The sequence below is a fragment of the Cetorhinus maximus genome, chromosome 3 (assembly GCF_964194155.1).
Source record: "Cetorhinus maximus chromosome 3, sCetMax3.hap1.1, whole genome shotgun sequence".
NCBI lineage: Eukaryota > Metazoa > Chordata > Chondrichthyes > Lamniformes > Cetorhinidae > Cetorhinus > Cetorhinus maximus.
The window spans coordinates 46,647,538-46,669,639 of record NC_135881.1 but is presented as its reverse complement, the minus strand read 5'-3'; the positions used below and the strand labels follow the sequence as shown (position 1 = coordinate 46,669,639).

General features: G+C 42.7%; 1 protein-coding gene across 2 annotated transcripts in view; it reads left to right on the top strand.

The window, feature by feature from the left end:
- apbb1ip (amyloid beta (A4) precursor protein-binding, family B, member 1 interacting protein) overlaps positions 1-20,212 on the top strand; it is a 172,775-nt gene extending 152,563 nt beyond the window's left edge. For both annotated transcript variants that reach the window (XM_078538048.1, XM_078538054.1), the window contains exons 9-14: positions 5,468-5,611; positions 7,839-7,949; positions 10,742-10,840; positions 13,650-13,764; positions 15,649-15,740; positions 18,986-20,212. In XM_078538048.1, coding sequence (XP_078394174.1) covers positions 5,468-5,611; positions 7,839-7,949; positions 10,742-10,840; positions 13,650-13,764; positions 15,649-15,740; positions 18,986-19,585 — 1,161 coding nt within the window. In that variant the 3' untranslated portion in view covers positions 19,586-20,212. The remainder of the gene's footprint in view (positions 1-5,467; positions 5,612-7,838; positions 7,950-10,741; positions 10,841-13,649; positions 13,765-15,648; positions 15,741-18,985) is intronic.
- Positions 20,213-22,102: the final 1,890 nt, after the last annotated feature.

The following is a 22,102-nucleotide window of genomic DNA, read 5'->3' as shown; positions in this document are numbered from 1 at the left end:
ACCAGGAGCAGTGTTAATTGCTTCAATGCGAGACTTCCACCCATATCTCAGGAGAGCTTCCGGCCAATCAGGAGCGGTGGTCGCTGCTGGGGCCACAGGCAGTCCCACCACTCTGAGGATCCCACATAAGTCTGGGGTCAGGGGTCTCAGTGAAGGGCGGGGTGGGGAACTGGGCTCAAGAGGCTAACGGATGATTAAATTGGAGGATGACCTTTAGGAGGGGAGCCTCCAATGGGCCCAGGGGACTCACAAAGGAACTTCCCTCCACCCCACCCACCCCTCCTAAGCTGCTGGGCTTCCCACATGGCATGGGCCTCCCCCATACTGGCGGGATGGGATGAGGCCTCAATAAGCCCAAGGGCAGACAGGCCACTCAATGCCTTCACTGCACCCCTCCCCCACCCCAATAACATGTCAGATAAGTTGGCGGTGGGTGGGGAGGTGGCAGGAAAGCCACCTCTATAATTTATGTATCTACCCACCTTCAAACCCACCAGCAGGGGAGCATAAATTCCAGACTATAAGCAAACTACAGTGCAAAGATTAAATTATTGTTTTCTGTTTGATTCAAATATTTCTAGCTACACATCACATGATTTTAATAGGATCTTTTCACTATGAAATACAATTCAGTGTTGCTATTGGAATAACTGTCCCTACTCCTCAATGTCCATAATGTTTACATTGAGAAAGCAACATGACCACACATTAAATGAAGGTAAGTAGCAGCAGAGCACCACTGAGCAGTGATACGCAACATGTGGGGCAATGAATGCAAATTTTTGTTTTCTTAAGGGATTAAACAATTGAATGAAATATTTGCTTTTATAAGGGATAAAGTACTTGAATGAATATAAATGTATTGAATGGGTTTTTATGAATGAGAGTGATTTTTTTAAATAGTGAAGACTGTAATAGATACTTTGAACTTTATTTTATTTAATCTCAGCATGACTCCTGAGGTCTGCCCATGGTGAATCCTCAGTGAGTTAGCATAGAGGATGTAAGAGCAAAGGGTGGTGGGTGGGGGGCATGACTTGGCACTAAGATGGTATAAGGGCTATAAGGCATCATGGGGATGAGTGGGAGACATGAGTTGGCACTAAGCTGGCATAGGGGCTATAAAGACCATGGGTGGGTGGATGGAGGGCATAAAGTAGCATGGAATATATGAGGAGCCATGGGAGGTGGGTGGGGGTATGAGGTGGAATGATTTGGCATGGATAGGGTATGGGGAGTGTGTGAGCTGTGAGGGTTTGAGGGCTGTTTTTGGTTTTATTGCTTTATTTACAGCTGAGACAAAGTTCTGGAGCACAGAGGCAGGTCTAACAAGCAGCCCGATTCAGCACCCAGCAATCCCTGTGACTACCTCCAAACCCTTTCTGGGGCCTGCAAGCCCAACTCCAGTTAGCACCCACCCCATCCCACAAATGAAAATCAGACTATTCAGGGAACTTTCTCTCAAGTCGTGTCTGCGCTCCCGACTTTGGATAGAAAATTTGGCCCTCAGCTCTTCTTGGCTAATGTTATTTCCTGAATATTGTAGATACTTTCAAACGGCTGTGAATCAAAAGTGAAAATTATTTTATTCCATGTAATAGGGACTCAGCCAATCACAAAAAGACACAAAGTCACAGAAGGCTTTTCTTGTAATGGAAGCATATAACAAATTCATTTTTGTGACCGTTGGTATGAAACCAGCTTTTGAACCATAACAAACTTGGAAATCAAGGGCAGAATTTTACCCTTGGAATGCGGGCACATGCCCGACACGCCCGAGCATGAAATAAAGCCCGTTGACATCGGCAGAGCATGCCGACAACAACGCACACTCACACGATATTTCGCTAGGTGGGCACGTGATGAAGACAGAGGTGTACCCGCCATTAATTAAGTAGCCAGTTAAGGCCCTTGAGAGACCAATTGTCTCTGACTTTACGTAGCCCGTGCGATTTTTAGGCCATCGCACAGGCAAAACAGGCAGGCGGGCAAGCCACAATTATCAAAACCTCATCCACGGGCAGGATAAGAGGGGTCAGTGGCCTTGACAAAGCGATCAGTGAGGAGTTTTGGATATCACTTGCTGCTGCTTGCTTCTGTGAACAGGATAGCTTCATTTCACTTCAGAGCTGCATTCAGAGCATTTAGAGGCTTCAGTTCAGGACTCAGTGTTGTCTTCCAGGCCCCCAGAGGATTCACACCACGTGGGGCCTTCCAGGTATCAGACAGCCTTCCCTTACCCTGGTAATGGGGATTGTGGTTTCCACTGGAGGCACCTCCTCTGAGGAGGAAGAGAGGGGCAGAAAGGAGAGGAGGCCAGGTGTCCCTATTCAGCTATGACCTGTGGGAGGAGAGGCGCAGAAACAAGGGGTGGAAGGCCAACAGGAAGCCCGAGCAGAAGGGGTCACAGAAGACGCCAATATCCTGCTGCCAGAGTTTACAGGCGGCAATGCAGCTACCTCAATATGTCTGAGGTGCAATGCCGAAGGAGGGTCTGTCTCTCAATGGAGACAGTGACCTCCATCTGTCAAAGGATAGGCCCTGAGATCAGCTCTGACTGTGTGGGTGGACACACCATGCCAGTGGCGCTGAAGGTGGCCCTCAGCTTCTATGTCTCCAGCCCTTTCCAGGGGTCAGTGGGGGATCTTTGTGGAGTCTCCCAATCAGCTGTCGAGCACTCCCCCGCCAAGGGGAAAATTCTGCCCCGTGACATGTGGTCCTGAAACCCAGGACAGGTTTTTATCAGGGTGTGGGAAAGGTGCCAACATAGGCACCAAACCTGGGTCCTGAGCCCTTAAAGGTGGGCAGTAGGATGGCATTGGCAATTTTCCTGCCAGGCTGACTGTCCAATTAAAGATAATAGGTGAGCTCTCTATGCTGCCGGTCCAATCAGAAGGCTGGCAGCTCTGAAGCCTCAGCAGCACCACTGGGAGACATGGTCGCTGTTGAGGAATGCAAAAGGCCTCAGGCCTAAAACAGGTAAGTTAAAAAAAATTAAAAATTCATGGGGCCCAGTGTTGGAGGGAAAACACCGCTGGGGAAATCTTTGGGGCTACGGGGGCTGCCTTCCCTGCCCTCAGCTCCTTCTTTGTTCCACAGATCCCTGGTTCCCCGGGACCTGCTGGAAGGCCTGCCTGGGAAAATAGCCCTTAATTGTGCCTTTAATTATTCAAATTGCCTTGTTTGGCCAGCAGCTGAACCACTGTCATCTGCACCGTTGGGAAACTTCCCCAGCAGCATGGCTGCATTGGAGAGCCATTCCGATGCCGCACCCTGGCGTTTTACTGGCCCACCTGCCTTCCAGCCTGTCACCACCCCCCACTGACCCTTCCTCACCGAGGCTGGTTAGATCCCAGCCCCAGTCTCTATTAGACCAACTATTCCCTTTCCCTAAATCCTATTGGTAGCTCCTGAGCACCACTCATACACCTTGAAAATTCTGAAACCTGCCAAAGGCACCAATTTTCTTTCATACTGCTGGGAAGGCGCACATTGAAAATAAAATTTCTGGTGACATTGTTCCGGGTCAGCAGCCAGTGAGGTTCTCAATTCACTTAATGAGTTTGCGTTTAATTTACATTGACAGCTGAGGATTCTCCTGAGGTCTCATTGATTCTTACTCAGGAGGCATTAAGAGAGGATGACAGGTTTAGTCAACCAGACACAATACATCAGTCAGTGCTGTACCATTCACCCTGAACTCCAGGTTTTTAACTTTTAACTTTCCTCATATTTTGACTCTATTTAATTGTGACAAATCTCACATACATTTAGGTCCAGCAATAAAGGCTAACTCATGGAAGAACTGACTATATTATCAAAGAGCTAGAAAATCCTAGACATACATCCTTTAAATGAGGAATCATAAAATGCCCAGTCTCAAAAATATTTATAGCTATTATTTAATATTTAAATACCTATATTAAATTTTCAAAATGTTTAATACATTTTTCATGTAGTATAGGTCAAAAGTTACTTTTGTTGTAAGTTGTAAATGTAAAAAGTCCAGATTCTGCCATTGAGATGCTCCTTTTAGTTTCTACCTTTTGATTAATTCTGGGTCATTGACACTCTCTCTTTGATTTGCTTCCTTACTAAGTCAATGAATGTTTGAGGAGCTTTTCTCTTTCAGTGCTATCCCCCATACAGAGATATTCTAGACTCAATGTCTAATAACTGGCTTATTTATTATTGCGCATCATGTTACCTATATTTACACATTAGATCTGCAACACATGTAATGTTGATTGTAATTTAATTCTGTTGAGCCATTTCAGGATCTCCACAAAAATATTCTGAAGACAACCCAAGGAAAGTACTTTGAACCTTCAAGTATAGGTTACATGGCACTAAATAAAAATTTAAAGCCAGTTATTAGATATTACAAGACTGTCTTTTTAAGAAGTCCCAGATTTAAAAGTCTATGCTGGTGGGATTTCCCAACACTGAAATATAATCAGTTCCTCCCGTGTTTTACTGAAGACACCAATTGTCTTTACTGCTGGAGCTGTTGCTATGTTAACACATCCTGCAGACAGCCAAAATGCATCTATTAACCAGCCAAGGATAAGAATTCAGATTTCCAGCATCCGCAGTATTTTGCTTTTATCTTGAGGATGAGAATTTCTCTGGTTGCTCTACATAATAACATATTTTTCTTTTTTTTAATTCTTTCTTGGGTTGTGAATTGGCTGTTAAGCATTTTGGGACTTCCTGTGGTTTTAAACGGAGCAATGTAAAAGACATTTCTTTCTTTAATGTACGATATTAGCATTTACTATAAAAAGGTACACAGCTGCCAAAAGCCTTTCTTTTTATAAGCTAACCAAGCGAGATGAATATATAAATACTCCAGAGTTGAATACGCAAACTTTAAGATGATTGGTAGATGAAAGGGCACTTCCCCTTGTTGAAGTATGTACCCTGCCTGCAATCTGTTTTTAATCCTCTTTATGCACAATAAGAAAGCTGATTTTGTGGTGGAGTGTTTCTTTTTCTTAAGAGTGGCCTTATGATTGATAGGACATTTTCTTCTATTCATTCACGAGATGTGGGCATCGCTGTGATAATGCGACATTAGCATGATTCTTAACATTTAGCTCCTTCAACATGATAAAGGGCCGAACAATTCCCTTTTGTAGTCCAAACACTCTAAGGCCAATTTAATGCCCTGATAAATTTGGCACAAACTGAAATTTCAACTGGAACTTTCCTGGTAAGAATATATGCTTTGAAATGAGCTCAGACTAATAATTATGACAATTTCAGGCATCCCAGTTTCTTGATTATATCATTTTTGATAAATTTGACTGCCCAGTTTCTCTAAGAGTTGTAGCGCACTAAATAGTCCCACTTTGAGCATCTGACCTGGCTATAAGTCATGTTTATTAGCTTTATAAAAACATAGTAAGTGCTTTAGATGTTTAATGTTTCCTGTCACGTAAACTGAATGTATTTCTGCATACAGGAATGTTTCTGTGGAACATCTGTCATTGTACCAGAGCTTGAAGGAACCCTCTATGTAAAAGAAGATGGAAAAAAGTCGTGGAAACGTCGATATTTTCTCCTGCGAGCTTCTGGGATTTATTATGTTCCTAAAGGAAAAACTAAGGTCAGAAAATGTACAGATGCATTATTTTGCTCAAAGAAAATTATTTAAAGAAAATCAAACTAAAGTAATGCCTAATTAAATATCTGAAACCATAGTTCTACAGTCAGGGATGCCTACAGGCAACATGTAAAACAGTGAAAGACTGTCAGTAAGAACTCCCATGGCAAGAAAGGGCTCTTATGGAGTGAGTGCTATTAATAAAATGCCATTAAAGGTGTTTGTACTACCCCCTGGTGACAGTAACACATGCTGCAGACAGCCAAAATGCATCTATTAACCAACTAAGGATAAGAATTTATTAGGCTGCTATACATAACATATTTTTCTTTATTTTAATTCTTTCCTGGGATATGAATGTTGATGGCAAGCCCAGCATTTGCTGCCCATCACTAATTTCTCTTGAGAAGGTGGTGGTGAGCCACCTTCTTACACTCTATCTGGTGTAGCTACCCCAGCAGTGCTATTAGGAAGGGAGTTCCAGGATTTTGACCCAGTGACAATGAAGGAATGGCGATATAGTTCCAAGTCAGTTGGTGTGTGGCTTGGAGGGGAACTTGCAGGTGGTGGTGTTCTGTCATGAAAATATAATAATTTTCATAATGTTATTGGGATTTATTGTAAGGTAGGAATAGTGGGGTCTGGGTAGTGTGTGTGTGTGTGTGTCTGTGTGTGTCTTAATTGAATTAAAGACAGCTGGTCTGAAGGCTTTGATGTATCAGAACAGAAGCTAGATTTGAAATGCTAAATAAGTAAACATGGCTGAAGTTTTAGAACATGAGGTATAAAGGAATATTTGCATTTTTAGATAAACCAGAGTGGTTTGAATTTCCAAAGAGAGGGTGAAATGTTACAGTTAGCCAGAAGAAGCTAAACAGTGGGCAGGATATTGAGGTCAGCGAGCAGGGGGCGGAACTCCTGACGTCACCCCACGTCATTTCAATTTTCAGGTCGGCGGGGGTGCAGCCAAATCAGCTGTGCACCCACCGACCTGTCAATGGCCAACTGAGGCCATTGAAAAACTAATTGAACTAGGTAAAGGACCTGCCCGTCCAACCTTAAGGTTGGCGGGCAGGCCGGGAGCCCTGGTGGGCTTCAGAAAAAGCATGAAACCTCATCCACGGGTAGGGTGAGGTTTCATGTAGGTTTTTAAAAATTTAATAAAAGTTTAATTAAAAGTGATGGACATGTCCCAACTCACGTGACAGTGTCACATGAGGGAACATGTCAGGGAAATTTTATTTTTCTACGTTTAACATTTTTAAATTTGGCACCGATCTCCCGGAGGCAGCACTTAGCCTCAGGGAGATGAGTGCACTCTTTCATGCACATGCACGAAAGGGCGTACTCTTGGCTTAGGGAATCCTCCCCCCGCCTGCACGCTTCCTGGCAGACGTCACACTGGGCAGGCCTTAATTGGCCCGCCCACATAAAATGGCAGTGCGCCCACTCCTGAACATCCCCCCCAGTGGGGGGAAAATTCGGCCCAGTGTATTTATTTTTCCCAAAGCTTACTGATAAAATTTGTACTATGAAAGATTTTTGTTGTTAGAAAGATAAAGTCCAAAGACATATTGAAACAATTAAATTTGTATTCAAAGGGGAAAATATGCATAAAGGAGAGAAAGCTATGTGTAAGAGGAAGGAATTCTAAGATCTAACAAGTATGGAAAGCCTCCAGCCTCTATGTATCAAACTGCTGCCTATAGGAACCAAAGCTAAAAGAATTCACTATGAATATCCCTGTCCAGGGTATTGCATGCTTTGCCTGGGTCTGTGAAAATTTATTTTGTTTTTACTGTTGCCTTAGCGGGGGTGTAACTGGGAATCAGATTAATTATGGGGGCTAGGAGTTATCATAGTAGTAATTTGTAACCTATGTGTGTGCTTAAAATTATTTTTTTACTAATAAACGGTTAATTTATTTTTGTAAAAAAACCTCAAACTCAGTGGACTTATTACTACTGAATTCAAGGCACACATCCCAATATAAAAATACAAATTGCAAAACAGTTGTGGCAGTTGTTTCAAGTTTCCCTCTGGGATTTGAGCAGCTTAGCATTTACCATCTACTGTGTCATAACATGTTCCTATGGGTCTGCTAACCTTGTCCTATAGGTTATCATGATTATGGGTTTGGGAGGTGTAAATAGGTTTGTGAAAAGTTCCTGTGTTGAAAATTTTGAACAAATTTGAAAACACATTCTAAATAAGTTGACTTTTTCAACAGACATCTCGTGATCTGGTTTGTTTCATTCAATTTGAGAATGTCAATATTTACTATGGAATGAGTTACAAAGCAAAATACAAAGCGCCGACTGATCACTGCTTCATACTGAAGGTAAACCACTACAACTATATTTAAAGCATTAGTTGCTTTTAGTTTTCATTTTGTAAAGAAATGTTTCAATTATCAGTCAATCAGAAATTAGGAAGAGTTAGAATACAATTATGAAATATGTATGCTTGCAGCTGTGACACTAAATCAGGATAGAGGGGGATATAAAGTCATTTCACAATCATGGATGTGTTGTAATGTATGATACACCTGATTGGGTATTCCGTGAGGTTGACAATTCGCACAAAAATTGGAATCATGTTCCCTTCGCCAATATTCCTTACCCATAAGTGTGCACAAAATAGGAATACTGAGCGATGTACTGATTCCATTTGCAATTAAACTGAAATATTACACTTGGGTTCTCAGAGCTCTGGATATCCTTTGGCCTTACCAATCAAAAGGTAGGACACAATCCACGCAGACATACCAACATTTTATTCAAAACATCTATTTTTTTTTTAAACATGAAGTTTACCTCTGTCCCACCAGGTTGGCATGCAGTAACCAAAATTCCCAGATGCAGTCACTTTGAATTCCATGGGGTCATCATATTCCTGTGGTATATCATCCCAAATGCAGTGGACAATGCAACACCAGTGATGTGAAGGCATCTTCCAATTTATCTCTGCTTGTTGGCTAAACAATGGGCCTGATTTTGCAGGGGAGGAGTTGCTGACGGTGAACTGTCAGCATTTGCTGGCATTACACTCCTGAAACTGACCACAACTTCAGGGTATTGGGCATGTGCAGATTAGCACAGAAATCCTGAAGACAGGCTTCACTGTGGGCCTTCCCTGACCACACCCCCCTTAGCCAGCAATCACTGGAATCAGCGAGAATTTCAGCTTTCCCACTCGCTGTTAGAACCCCCTTAAAAAGTTACACCTTGTTCATTCAGGTGTAACCAGGGGCAGGATTTTTTGGATGGCAGGGTTTCCTGCTGAGCCACCCGAAGAGTCGATGGGGAACGCATCCTCACTAATACTGGCTGCCCGTGGCCGTGATACACTCGGCAGGGCATTACTTAGCTAAGGGCAAGGCTTCTGCCCCCATCCAAGCAGAAACTGCTGGTTCAGAGAGGTGCCGGCCAAGTCCCAGCAGTACCAGGTTCGAGGTGTGAACACTGCTGAGACTACAGGCAATCCCTGAAGAAGATGAGATAATTGAGGCTGGACTTCAGGGAAATCCAGGGTATCAGCAGGGCCAGGCTGACAGACCCCAACGAGGGGACTGGGGGTCAGGTTTAAGAGGCCGGGAGGATGGTTAAAGTAGGGTATGATCTGGTGGGGAAGGGTGCCTCTGATGGGCACAGGGACCACCATGGATGGAACACCAACTCCCCAAACCCCACACACATCAGCTCACCTAGGAAAAGCTACCTGGCTACCCACCTGGCATGGGCCTCTCTCTGCCGTGGGCAAAATAGCGGTGGGACTGGGATGAGCCACTCAGTGGCCATTAATTGGCCCTTTAAGGGCCTCGTTAGGCAATGTGATCAATAGGCAATGTGAGTAATAACATTTGATAAGCAACTGAACTGATACTGAAAAAGTAATTTTATAATTGTGGAGTGCTGCTAAATGGTTAGTAGATTATTTAAGGCAATTTTTAAAATAATTTTTTTTAAATGTTTTTCAAAATATTTTCTCTTCTACGTTCACCCCATGTGCGTGTCCCAGTCTTTAATTTGGTCTATGTAAACATTTTTTAAAAAGTGATTTTATTTTTGTGCTTTGAGTGTCTCATTTGGGGTGTCGGTGAAAATCTTTTAATGTGATTGACTCCTTGGCCAGCCTGACGACATCACTTGAGCTCCACGCTGTTAATGCTCAGTAAAGCACACTGCAACCAGTTGTAGTAGCATTGCATGGTGCTGGAGGTGACTATCTCAACAGAGATACCACTCGATCTCACAGTGAGACTTACTTCATGGTCAAGGGCAGGAACACTTGCTTTATTGCTTTTTCTTCCAAGTCTGGTTCATATTATTCGATTCACATAGGCTTTGTGTCATCAACCCAGATATTTGAGCTGTTCAGATCCTACCTCACTTTTTCAACAACCTGAACGAATCTTTTCTGCCATGACGTGTAAAGCTTGTATTATGCTGCATGATGACATTGGTGTTCAGTGTTGATAGCATCATGATGGACAGTGTTTTCTTGCTTTCAAGCTAAATTTATAGTGTGCAAGTTTTCTATTACTAGGGGTTTATTGGGGTTTTTAATCTGTCACTTTACTAGTAATAAAAGCAATGCAATACGATTATGTTACCCCGGAAGGGATTTTGTTCAGATATGTGTATATTCAGGTTTTGGGATGGTTCGGCGGTGCAGGAGAGCAGGGATATTGCCACATCCTTTCACAATAAATCTGAAATGGTCATAAACATATGCAATGACACTGCAGTTGTTTCTTCACTCAAATGTATTACACAACTCCCAAGTATGGATACAAGCATGTTCCCCTTCCCCAAAGAAAATCCAGTAGAATTGAATAGCAGAATGTTTCATAACAACTGACCAAGCTCTACCTTCATGCAGCAACTCTTCCTCTCACATGGAATAAGCTGCATTTTCCACTTTGTTTTATGTCTGCAACATACCAGTCTGCTAGATTTGGCAAGCTTTTGTTCAAGGGGTAAATGTCTTTCACCTTTGTCAGGCTGTCCCAATATCTCTCCTGAAAACCTTGATCTATATGTTTGTATGTAAAAACCTACAGTTGACTACATTCTAGTTTTAAACGATCAGAGATTAGTTCCAGATTTGATGATCAATTTAATTTTCTAGCACCCCCAGATTCAGAAGGAGTCACAATACATCAAGTACCTATGTTGCGATGATCCCTGGGCTCTACAACAGTGGGTAACTGGGATACGAATAGGAAAGGTGAGTGAAAAATGGAAATGTTGAAATTGTTTCTGAAATGGAGTAATTAAAACATTAAACAGTAAACATTAGCAAACACAAAGCTTATCTTACATATAGTTTTGCTTGTTTTTTTTTGTTTGCAAGTGCACTTTAAAGTTTTCTTCGCTCTTTGAGCTATACCTCATCAGCTCAGTCCCTCCCTAAGAAGGCAGCTGAGAACCTGCTACTAAGCTACTGTTAACATTGCCCAAGGCAGTTACCTTGAGTAATGTGGGAGCAGCTCAAGCTGACTAGTTATATTTATATTGTAGATATCCTAATGTTTAAATGCCATGTAAAATTTAGTTGTCCCAGAGGAATAAATTGTTTCATTTAATTGATTGAACCAGACCCTCAGTTCCATTATCACCTCTATGTTGTCAGAATTTTAATTGGCTGCAAGTCCTGGATAAGTTAGAACCTACTCCAACTGAACAGAGAGAAAATCAAAACCATCTTACTCAGCTCCCACCAAAACCTCTGCACACTTGCTTCTGATTCCCTTTCGCTCCCCAGCTCCACATTTGGAATGAAGTAGTGTCCAGTCCAGGAATCTTATTCAACCCTGCACTAAGGGCAGAATCTTCTGTTCGGCAAGTGGGGGCGGGGCCCGCTCGCTGACCTATAAAATGATGCAGGGTGATGTCAGGCGTGTGTCCGACTCGGCTGTGCGCCCGCCGACCTGTCAACGGCCTATTAAGGCCATTAAAAAACTAATTGAAATCATTAATGGACCTGCCGGTCCAACCTTAAGGTTGGCGGGCAGGCTGGGAGCTCTGGCGGGCTTCTGCAAAAGCATGAAGCCTCGTCCACCGGCGGGATGAGGTTTCATGAGTGATTTAAAAATCTCAGAATATTTCAAAATGAAAGTTATGGACATGTCCCAACTCATGTGACTGTCACATGAGGGGACATGGCAGCGAAATTTTTTTCTCATCTTTATTTGAAGTTTCAAATCTGAGCCGATCTCCCTGAGGCAGCACTTTGCCTCAGGGAGATCTGTGCGCTCTTTCACATGCATACGCGAAAGAGCCCAGTCCCAGCTCAGGAAAATGCGGCCCCCCTGCCTGCCCGCACAGGGGGCGCATGGCGCTTCCTGGCAGACATCATGCTGGGCGAGCCTTACTTGGCCGGCCCAGGTAAAATGGCGGTGCGACTCCGACTGGGGGGCGCCAATTGGGAAGCCACCTGCTCATGCCCACTCCTGCACATCCCCCCTGACGGGGGGAAAATGTTGCCCTAAGCACCCAACCCACATTCTATCTCTCACCAAGGCTTCCACCTCCACATTACCCACCTCCAATCTTAGATCACTCCCACAAGTTTCGAAACACTTATCCACCCTTTTGATACCTCAAGATTCAACTTGTCCAATGTTCTTCTCAATGGCCTCCCGACCTCCATTCTATCCAAGTGCAGCTCATGAGAAACTCTGTTGCCTTCGTTGTGAAGTCCAGAAAGTCTCCAGTAATTGTCACTTCTGTTTTTATCAATCTCCCCGGCTGTTTACGCCCCACCGCACTGGATTCAAAGTCAGTTCCTTGTTTATTGCCTCATCCATCCCTAAGTCCAGAAACTTCTCCAGTCCTATAGCCCAGCGTAGTAGTTAGGATCCTTTGACTGTGGCCAGCTGTACATCAACCCTCACCACCACCGTTTTCATTTCTTTATCAGAGCTTTCAAACGTCTTAGTTCTACTCTCTGAAACTACCTTCATAAACTCTTTCGCTTTGCTAATTCTTTCTCTACATTTACAAAAACACACGTTTGTTATTCTCTTCGATTCCTTCTTTGTGAAGCCCCACGCAATGTTTTATGTTAAGGGGATTATATAAATGTGCATTGTTATTGTTGTTGCTATTGTTCTTGAACAAGACTTTGTTCTGGGGTAAATAACTGAGAGTGACTGCCTGTCAGGCAGGAATGTCTGCAACACAAGGCTGCAGATGAACTGAGAGTAGGTATGTCTAGTGGTGGGTATGGGGGGGTGGAGGAGGTGGGGGGAGGCGGGGTGGAAGAGATCATGGTAGCAGGGGTGGGTGGTTAGGGGAAAGGGACTTGAACGCTTAGGGGTCCAATCTTGAAGGTGAGCAGATGGTGGTTGGTTAAAGGAGTTTGATTGTGACAGCAGGGTGGAGCTGACAGGTTGTGGGGGAATTTATTGTGGGGGAAACACTCCTGCTCCTCCTGGCCCACAACACTTACCTGGATGCAGCCATTCTCATCTCCCTTCACCAGCTAGGTTTCCCAAGATGGTTAAAGCAGAATCACTTAAAATGAAGGAACACAGCCTCATTAAAATATTAAAATGACCAGCCTGCCTCGTCAGGGCCTGCTGCTCATGCTGTCAAGAATGATAGGTTTCAGCAAGGTTAGGTTCCTGTTTCATTATTTATTTTGTTAATTTTGGGGCTTAACACTGTCTCTCCTGTAATTTTTTTACATCTATTTTTCAGCTAGTTATTACACTTCAGCTAAATAGATACCACAGGTTGGCATGGCAACATCATATATGCAAATAAGTCAATCTCTGATGCATCCCTCAATATGGATATTCAGTAATGGCTGTCAGAACCCAACTGTCCCTTGCCAAGGCCTCTGCTGTCGCACTCAGTTGTTTGACCAGGATTTACCTGAATTAGCCAAATTCATCTGTACAATAAGAGATTAAGGCTGACAGTCAGTTGGATAAAGATCTTCCCTCACTGTCTCATGGAGGATTACAAGTGCTCTTTTCTAACATAATATATTAGATATACATAATATAAGTTCTCCTTTCTGTTTTTAGTACAGTAGGACATTGTATGACAATTACAAAGTGGCAGTGCAAAGGGCTGGTCTGGCATCACGATGGGCAAATTTGTCAAATGTGGAACCTATCGATACTACAAGCACCATTCGAGGTATATATACGCTTTTGTTTAGTTTTCAGGCTCTTTTTCCTATAACAATGCATTGATGGTCTCAATTTTTTTGTGTGTTTTAGATCATTTTTAGGAACAGAAAAAATCTCATTAGTTTCAATGGAATCCCAACTATTATATGTCTCAATCTTTTCTCTGTTCAGAATAGAAAGAACTTTCATTTGTATAGCACCTTATTATCTTCCTCCGGACATCCTTAAGTGCTTCACAGCCAACTTGTTGCTTTTGAAGTCTAGTCACTGTGGTTAATAAGCAAAGTCAGCATGGTCCCACAAACATCATGACTATCCAGTTATCTCTTTTTGTTGGTATCAGTTGAGGGTGGAATACAATGTCATGGAATTTTTTTACATTCAACTAAATAAGCAGCAGCATCCTCAGTCCAACATATCATTTGAACATCCTTCAATAAGTACCAATTTGTCAGCTTAGAGTAGCTGCCTAAATCCTGGAGGAAGGCTTGAACCCACAACCTTTGGATGTAGAAGCAAAAGTGATACCAACAGAACCAAACCAATGTTTATCTAATGTCATCATTCAATTGTCTATCAAACCCATCTATGTTTGCTTAAATCATCTTTTCCTGGTAATAAATTTCATAACTGTAATCCTTTGGGTGAAAAAGTTCCATCTGACTTTCCTTATCACTAAGTTTAATTTTCCACTTCTGTCCCCTGATATTTGAACTCTTTGCCATAGTGAACAATTTGCCTCAACAATGTTGTCAATTCCATTTCATAATCTTAAATTTTGCTTAATTCCCCTCTTTTCTAAAGGAGACAAGTTTGACTTCTTTAACTTATACTCATATCTCAAATTTCTGATATTTGGAATTTGGATTTTTGAAGTCAGGATCAATTATTGAAAACATATATTTTGTGTCCTCGTGGCATTGACTGCTGGCTATGTGAGGCCAAAGTTGGGGCTAAAGAATAGTGACCAGGACACAAGTACACAAACCTAGAACTTTCTGATCACAGTATGAAAAATCCAAATTGTCTTCTCTGCTTGCATGAAAATTCAGAGCTTATGTACACATTGCGGCAAGTCTAACATTGTATCTTATAATTATGTAAATTGATGAAAGGATTGTCGCTTTTGTACTTTTACAGCCAGCAATCTGTTAATTAAAAATTGATTATAATCAAAAATTATTACTTAAGACAAATATTTCCAAATGGCACCACTTAGGATATATTGGGGTTGAGGAGTTCACCTGCTGCTTCATTCCATATCTCACGCAGGGAGGGTACAGCAAAATAATAAAGCCACTATCACATCAATCATTAAAGCTGATCTAGAAGGAATAAGAACTGGGTGGATTAAGCTAACGGTAAATTCTGCTTTTCAACAAAATAATTCCACAGAAAAGCGGATACACTTCAATCTTTTCAAGGGTGTTAACTTTCTATGATCTTTTTCCCCTTCCAATCCCCTTTGTCATCCTGACCCTGTCAAAAATGTATTCAGTCCCTGAGGTAGGGAGAGCAAGCTGCTGTGAGGGTACCTTTAATGTCATTCAGCAGCTGGACACCAGGGGGCATGTGTGAACAGCCAGCTGGAATTTCTGAGGCAATCTTCCCACCTTCCCTTCCACAATCCACCTAACTCTTTCCTGGCTGAGATTGGAAATTTAGCAAAGTGATAGATTAGGCCTCCAATCCCTTAGTTTTTAATATCATCCTAAAACTGAAATAAATAAGGTATATTCTCCTTTAATTTCGCTGAGCTTTTGTGTGTTTAGAGAAAAAAGGTTTTTGAACAAAGCTGTACTTCTAACCAATTGATCCTTGTTGTTTTATGTTGGTCTGTCTGCCACTTATAAGTTCCTATCAAGTTTTTTTTTTCCATCTTGTCATTAAGCTGCTCCTCAACCAAATGGACATCTAAGACAACCCCAGCAAGCACCGAACCCAGTCAGCCCTGGGCTTTCTGATGCCTGGAAGCGTGCGGAGGTAAGCAAAGTGAAAATGAAGAGAGATGGGGGAATTATTTCTGTGAAATCTTTAGCAACTAATAAATGCATGGATTTTCTCTAGAAGTTTGACTACACTGCCTTCTGTATCACAGACACTAGTTTTTGTTTAGCTGGCTGGATCGGCTGCAGTACGGAAAGTTTCTCGAAAGCTAGCTCTACACCTTGCTACCTGCTGTTCTCTGGGTCCCTAGTATAAATGAGTACATAGAGCTCTCAGTAAGCTTTCCTCACTGCAATTGCCACAGCACAATGTATAAAGAGCATTAGGTTCTCTTTAAATGATTGCTGCCCGTAATACCAGCATGTTGCTGCATTGCATTAATAGTGATATGTGCTTGACAATCTTGCGTAATTACCTCAGTGGGAAAGCACAGATTAAGCCCAATTGCAATCCTGAGCACAATCATTTTTCGCTTAGAACGTAACATTTTACATTAACAATGAGCCTGAAATTCAAATGCACCTTACTAGTAAGTGCACATGACATGGGTAAATTGTGTAAGGTTCTGCTGCCATCACACAATCTCACAGGCCTGAGGCATGAAACCATATGGGGAACAATGAAGCATGGGTGAGCCTCTTCAAAATAGTACATTTATTAAAGTTAGTTCCTCGATCCGCTGAATTTCACAGCTTCCAATGAGGCTCTGTATGTACCTCAGCTATAATAAGAAAGTACATCAGGAGCTGGGACCTGGGACCTACACAAACAGGTTTCTTAAGGAGATTATTATCTCAATTTCAGTTAAAAGTAGAGTTTTTTGGGCAGAATCATCCCAAATATGCACTAAGTGCGGTAGCAGGTGGATACCTGCTGGCCACAACGGCGGCTTTTCACGCCGTATCGCCCTGGCCCACTGCATTAATTATGCATTCCTGGGGTACGCACCATTTCCGTGGCGGGTGGGCTCCGATTCGCCTGCCACGCCATCACCTCGCCACTTCATCACGCCAGACACCACATTTAAAGTACAGCCGCGCTCGGTGCTCCCACCCCAGGACTGCAGCAAAGGAGACATGGCGCCAAAAGGCAAGACAACTGCAGCCCTCAAGCACCTTTTGGACGCTGTGGAGGTTCGCTGTGATGTCCTCTACCACCGCTCTGGCCACAGGAGGGGCAGCAACATTACCACTCTGGCTTGGTAGGCGATGGCAGTGGTGATCAGTGCCAATGTTGCACAGAAGAGGCTGGCCATCCAATGCAGATAGAGGATGAATAATCTCATCTGTGCAGCCAGGGTAAGGCAACCAACTCATCTCTCTAAACTCACACACTCAAGGCCATCACATATTCACTGGCTCAATGACTGTCAGATCAAGAGACATCACCACCCATTCTCACACACAAACCCTCACATGTCCATCTGGCCTCATATCCTCTGGAGACTGCCTCCTCAGCCCTCGCCATTTTCAGGCCACTTGCACAGATCAACATGTGCCCCCACACACACCCTGGTACCCAAGTACAGCCCTTGTCCTGCAATCTCTTCCCTTGCCTGTGGCCACTTCTCCCCCTTCCCCAAGAAAGATCTTACTCTGCAGCCATTGAAAAGCCACCCACATATAGCTGATCTGGCAGGTAGAGACCTACCCATGAGCCTCCCTAAAAGTGATGTAGTGCTGACTGTGAAGCCTGGAGTTGATGACTGCAAGTGCTGACCAAAACAAGGTAGGCAAACAAACCTTGAAATACTGAACGAAGTGCAGCCCGCCAAGTGCACGCCTTATATATGCTGTTGTGAAACACGTCGCCATGTTTTCCCGCCGACATGGGCAGAAGATCCAGTAGGGGTGGGATGAGTCCGGTGGGCTGGTCTTATAATGATATGCTGGCAGGTGGAGCGGACAACTGCAAACTGGTTTCACGACATTGTGAAACCAAATTTTGGCCTTCTTGCCATATTGTCCATTCATGCCACCGAACATGCCTGACGCCAGCGGGCATGGAAAACCCCGGCCTTTGTGTTTGGATTGACACTTCGCTAATTTTCTTTCAAAATTTAGTTGGTTTCATAGACCGCCATTTTGATTTTTCCCCTTCATGAAACTTTGTCTCTGGCGACATCTGAATCGTACGAATATTAAGGAAGTTTCTTCGGGTGGGTGCTTCCATAGTGCTACATGCTTAAGATGAACATGAGCTCATGAGGCATAAACAAATGCAGCTGCAATGTTACTTGTCACTATCCCAGAATCATAGCAATAGACTCTTCCGCAAGTACTTACAAATATCAAAGATCTATATTTATACCTCCACTTCACAGCACAATAGTCACATAGTTGATTCATCTGCTGCAGTGTGGCCAGAAGGCAAAATTGGAGCTCAAACAGTTCATAGAATCATAACATAATAGACTGTTATGACACAGGAGGCCATTCAGCTCATCATGCCTGTGCTGGCCCTTTGAAAAAGCTATCCTATTAATTCCATTCCCCAGTTCTTTCTGTATAGCCCTGCAATTTATTTCCTTTTCAAATATGTATCAAATTACTTTTCGAAACTTACTATTGAATTTGCTTCCAGGTGGCTCATTCCAGGTCAAAACAACTCACTGCGCAAAAAATGTCTTCTCATCTCCCTCTAGTACCTTTGTTAATGATGTTAAATTCATGTCCTCTGGTTATTGACCCACTGGCCACTAAGATCTCCTTTTTACTCAATTTCAAACACCTCTATGAAACCTCCTTCTGTGCTCCATGAAGAACAATCCAAGCTTCTCCAGTCTCTCCACATAACTCATCCCTGGTATCATGCTAGTGAATCTCCTCTGCACCTTCTCAAAGGTGTAGACATCCTTCCTAAAGTGTGGTACCCATAATTGGACACAATACTTTAGATGAGGCCTAATCAATAATTTATGAAGGTTGAGGCTTTTTTTGCTTTTGCACTCATAGACTCTACTTATAAAGTCAAGGATCCCAGATGCTTTCTTGATGAGTCCTGCCACTTTCAAAGATTTGTGTAGTGAACCCATCAGATATAAAACAGCACTCTTTTTAAGGTGGTACCACCTCTCTATTCCAGATATCAAACCTGGTCATAAGATGTAATACACTGAATTATTGGAAGTTGAGACACTTGGCTAATTAAACCAGAAAAATATGGCCAGTAACTGGAATGTTGAACAAAAAAATTAGGAGATCAAGGAAGATTCAATGTTTGCTACATGAATGTTCACTTTATGTATGATCCATATAATAACATTTATTTTCAATTTGAAGGAGAAGAAGACATATAACACTGATACCAACATCCCACCACCTGCTCCACTTGTATATCAGCGACCCGTGTACGATGAAGAAGAGGATCTACCGCCTCCACCCCCATCCTTTGAACCTCCCCCTCCACCTTTTCAGCCTCCTCAGCTGCCAGCAGAGCCTTCCAAGCCAAAGCCAGGTGCTCCTCCACCACCCACCCGACATTCTCCATCTGCTACTTTTGCTGTGCCACCTCCTACTTTACTCAAACGGAAAAATTCAGGTGCCAGTAACGAACCAAAACCAAGCACTCGCTTCGCAGATTTACCTCCACCTCCTCCGGATCCAGAGAATTTTCCAGAACCACCTCCTGATTTTCTGCCGCCTCCTCCTCCTTGCTTCAACAGCAATTCCGGAGGACCGCCACCACCACCTCCTCCTCCACCACCACCTTCTACCCCAGCCATCAATGCTGTGAAAAGGCCACTTGTGCCAAAGAGGAGCGAGAATGCCACGGTGACCCCCAAAATTAGACCTGGAGGAGATGGATCCTCGGACAAGCCAGACCTTATGTCAGATCTCATGAAAGTCTTACAGAAGAAAAGAGCTGCACTGAATGAATAAGCACAAGCGATTTAACCAAAGATTTGTGTCCATACTTACTTTACAGTTTATGTGACACTAAACCATTTACTAAAAACAGCTCAAGTAAAGTAGGCTCATATTGGCAAATAGTCTGATTATCACAGGTAAAGAAGAAGCATTTGAACACAGTGCCTGAGGCACCTACGACAATGGAAACAAGCAATGTATTAAAATGTTGCATTATCAAAGAAAATATCTTTATGGTTATACAGCTGGTTTGTTAATTTTTCCATAATTGTACATATGTGATGTTCTGTTTTGTTTTACAACAATATCCATGTTACTTTAAGACGGTGAATTTAAATTCCCTCTGATAGCAATTATGATGTGGTGTTGGTCCAGAAAGACCAGGATATCTGTGCTGATTTAGTTGAATTCAGGTACACCAATGCCAAAGCCATTCTATATTATCTCTACTTTAGAAGGATATGAAACAGCCAGAGTTTCTACTTCTGATTGCCTTCCTGCTGTAAAATAGCTAGATCAGATAAGCGCAGGATCATGGCTCAGCTATGATGCCCCTTGTGGTCAAACAGCCCAATGCCTCATCTAGGCTCATACTTGAATAATAGCTATTTGGACCAACTATTAAAACGGCTTCTTCTACCTTTGGAACTGGTTTCTTCTTTATTTCAATCCAGCAGGAAAAAAATAAGCAATTTTTATGAAAATAACCACCAGCCATGGATTTAGAACTGTTTGGTTTCCATTTCTTTCCAGTTAGCAGAAAGGGCCCATTAAAAATGCTGAGATTGTAAAAACAATAAAGGGGCTGGAGGAAGAGAGATGTCAATTGACTGTCAATTGTAGTTCAGATTATTTACTGGCTTAGTTTAAACTTTCACTGTTTCAATATTGAACCACTCGTTATTGTAGTTTTAAATTAGAGATTGCAGTTTTGAATCACAGAATTAGAATGGTTAAAGTACAGAAGAAAGCTATTTAGCCGTTATGTACATGTCTCTCTGCAAGAACATTTCACCAAGTGCCAGTCCCCCAACTTAACCCCATAGCCCAGCGCTTTCTTTATTTTCAGATAATAATTCATTACCCCTTGAATACTTCGATTCCAGCTGCCTCCACCACAGTCTTTGGCAGTACATTCCAGATCTTAACCACTAGCCGCATGAAAAGTTTTTCCTCATGTTGTCGTTGCCTTTTTTGTCAATTACCTTGAATCTGAGCCCTCTGCTTCTCAATCCTTCCAGTATTGGGAACAGTTTATCCCTGTATACTCTGTGCAGACCACTCATGATTTGAATACTTCTATCAAATATCCTCTTCTATCTACGTAACTGAAGTTCCTCAACCCTGGAAACATTCTCGTGAATATTTTTGGCACCTTCTCCAATGCCTACACATCCTTCCTAAAGTGTGACGCCCAGAACTGGATGCAATACTCCAGTTGAGGCCATACTAGTGTTTTATATAGATTTAATATAACTTCCTTGCTTTTGTACTTTGCGCCTCTATTGACAAAGCCCAAGATGCCATATGTTTATTAACCATTCTCTCAACCCGTCCTGCCACATTCAATGATTTATGCACGCATACACCTAGGTCCCTCTGTTTAGAATTGTACCCTTTATTTTATATTACCTCTTCACTTCTTCCTACCAAAATGAATCAATTCACACTTCTCTGTGTTAAATTTCATCTGCCATTTGTCCGCCCATTCCACCGATCTATGTCCTTTTGAAGTTTTGTACTCTTTTGTACTCTTCAGTATTGCTGAAAAAGAGACATGTTGAAATTTTTCATCTTGCACTCATCAGGACACTTGGTAAGGATACCAATACAAGGGGAAAATAACAATTTATATCAATTGAGAAGAGAGTGCTGATTGGTTGGCAAGTGGACTCTAATTGGTAGAGGCGTTACCATGGAGAATGCACCAGTGATGGTGACTGACAGTTAACTGCCAAGCATTGTTTGAAGTTTAAACCAGGCAGCTTGACCCTGATTAATCAAGGCATTGCCCTGAGGAATGAATCAGCGAAGGCTGTCACTTATTTTGCTTAGTTGAAACAGGTGCAATGTGTGTACATGTTCTTTCTGTCTGCAAAGAACAGGGCCCCGTGTATTAATATATGAAGCTTCCAGTACACACAAATGTGCCACACTGCGAACCTGACTGACAACCTTAACTTGGCTGTCGGCGTAATTCTTAACACACTGAGGATTATTTCACAAATGTCCAATCGCAGAATCACATCTAGTGTTGGACACTGTATTTTGAATTTTGCAAGCAGGGGCTGGCTGGATATGGTTGCCCGTTGCAAAGAGTGGTTGAGTTATGCTGTTTGATAGGATCTGCCAGTCTTTGGGATATACGGTATACACACCTAGCATCACACTGGCACTGAAATTCATACACCATATTACTCATTTGTATGATAGGCAGAACATCTTTTTGGCTTGATGGCAGCATCCTGTTAGTGGCGAATACCACTCGTGTTGCTACTGCATAGTAGCAGCATGAAACAGCATAAATGG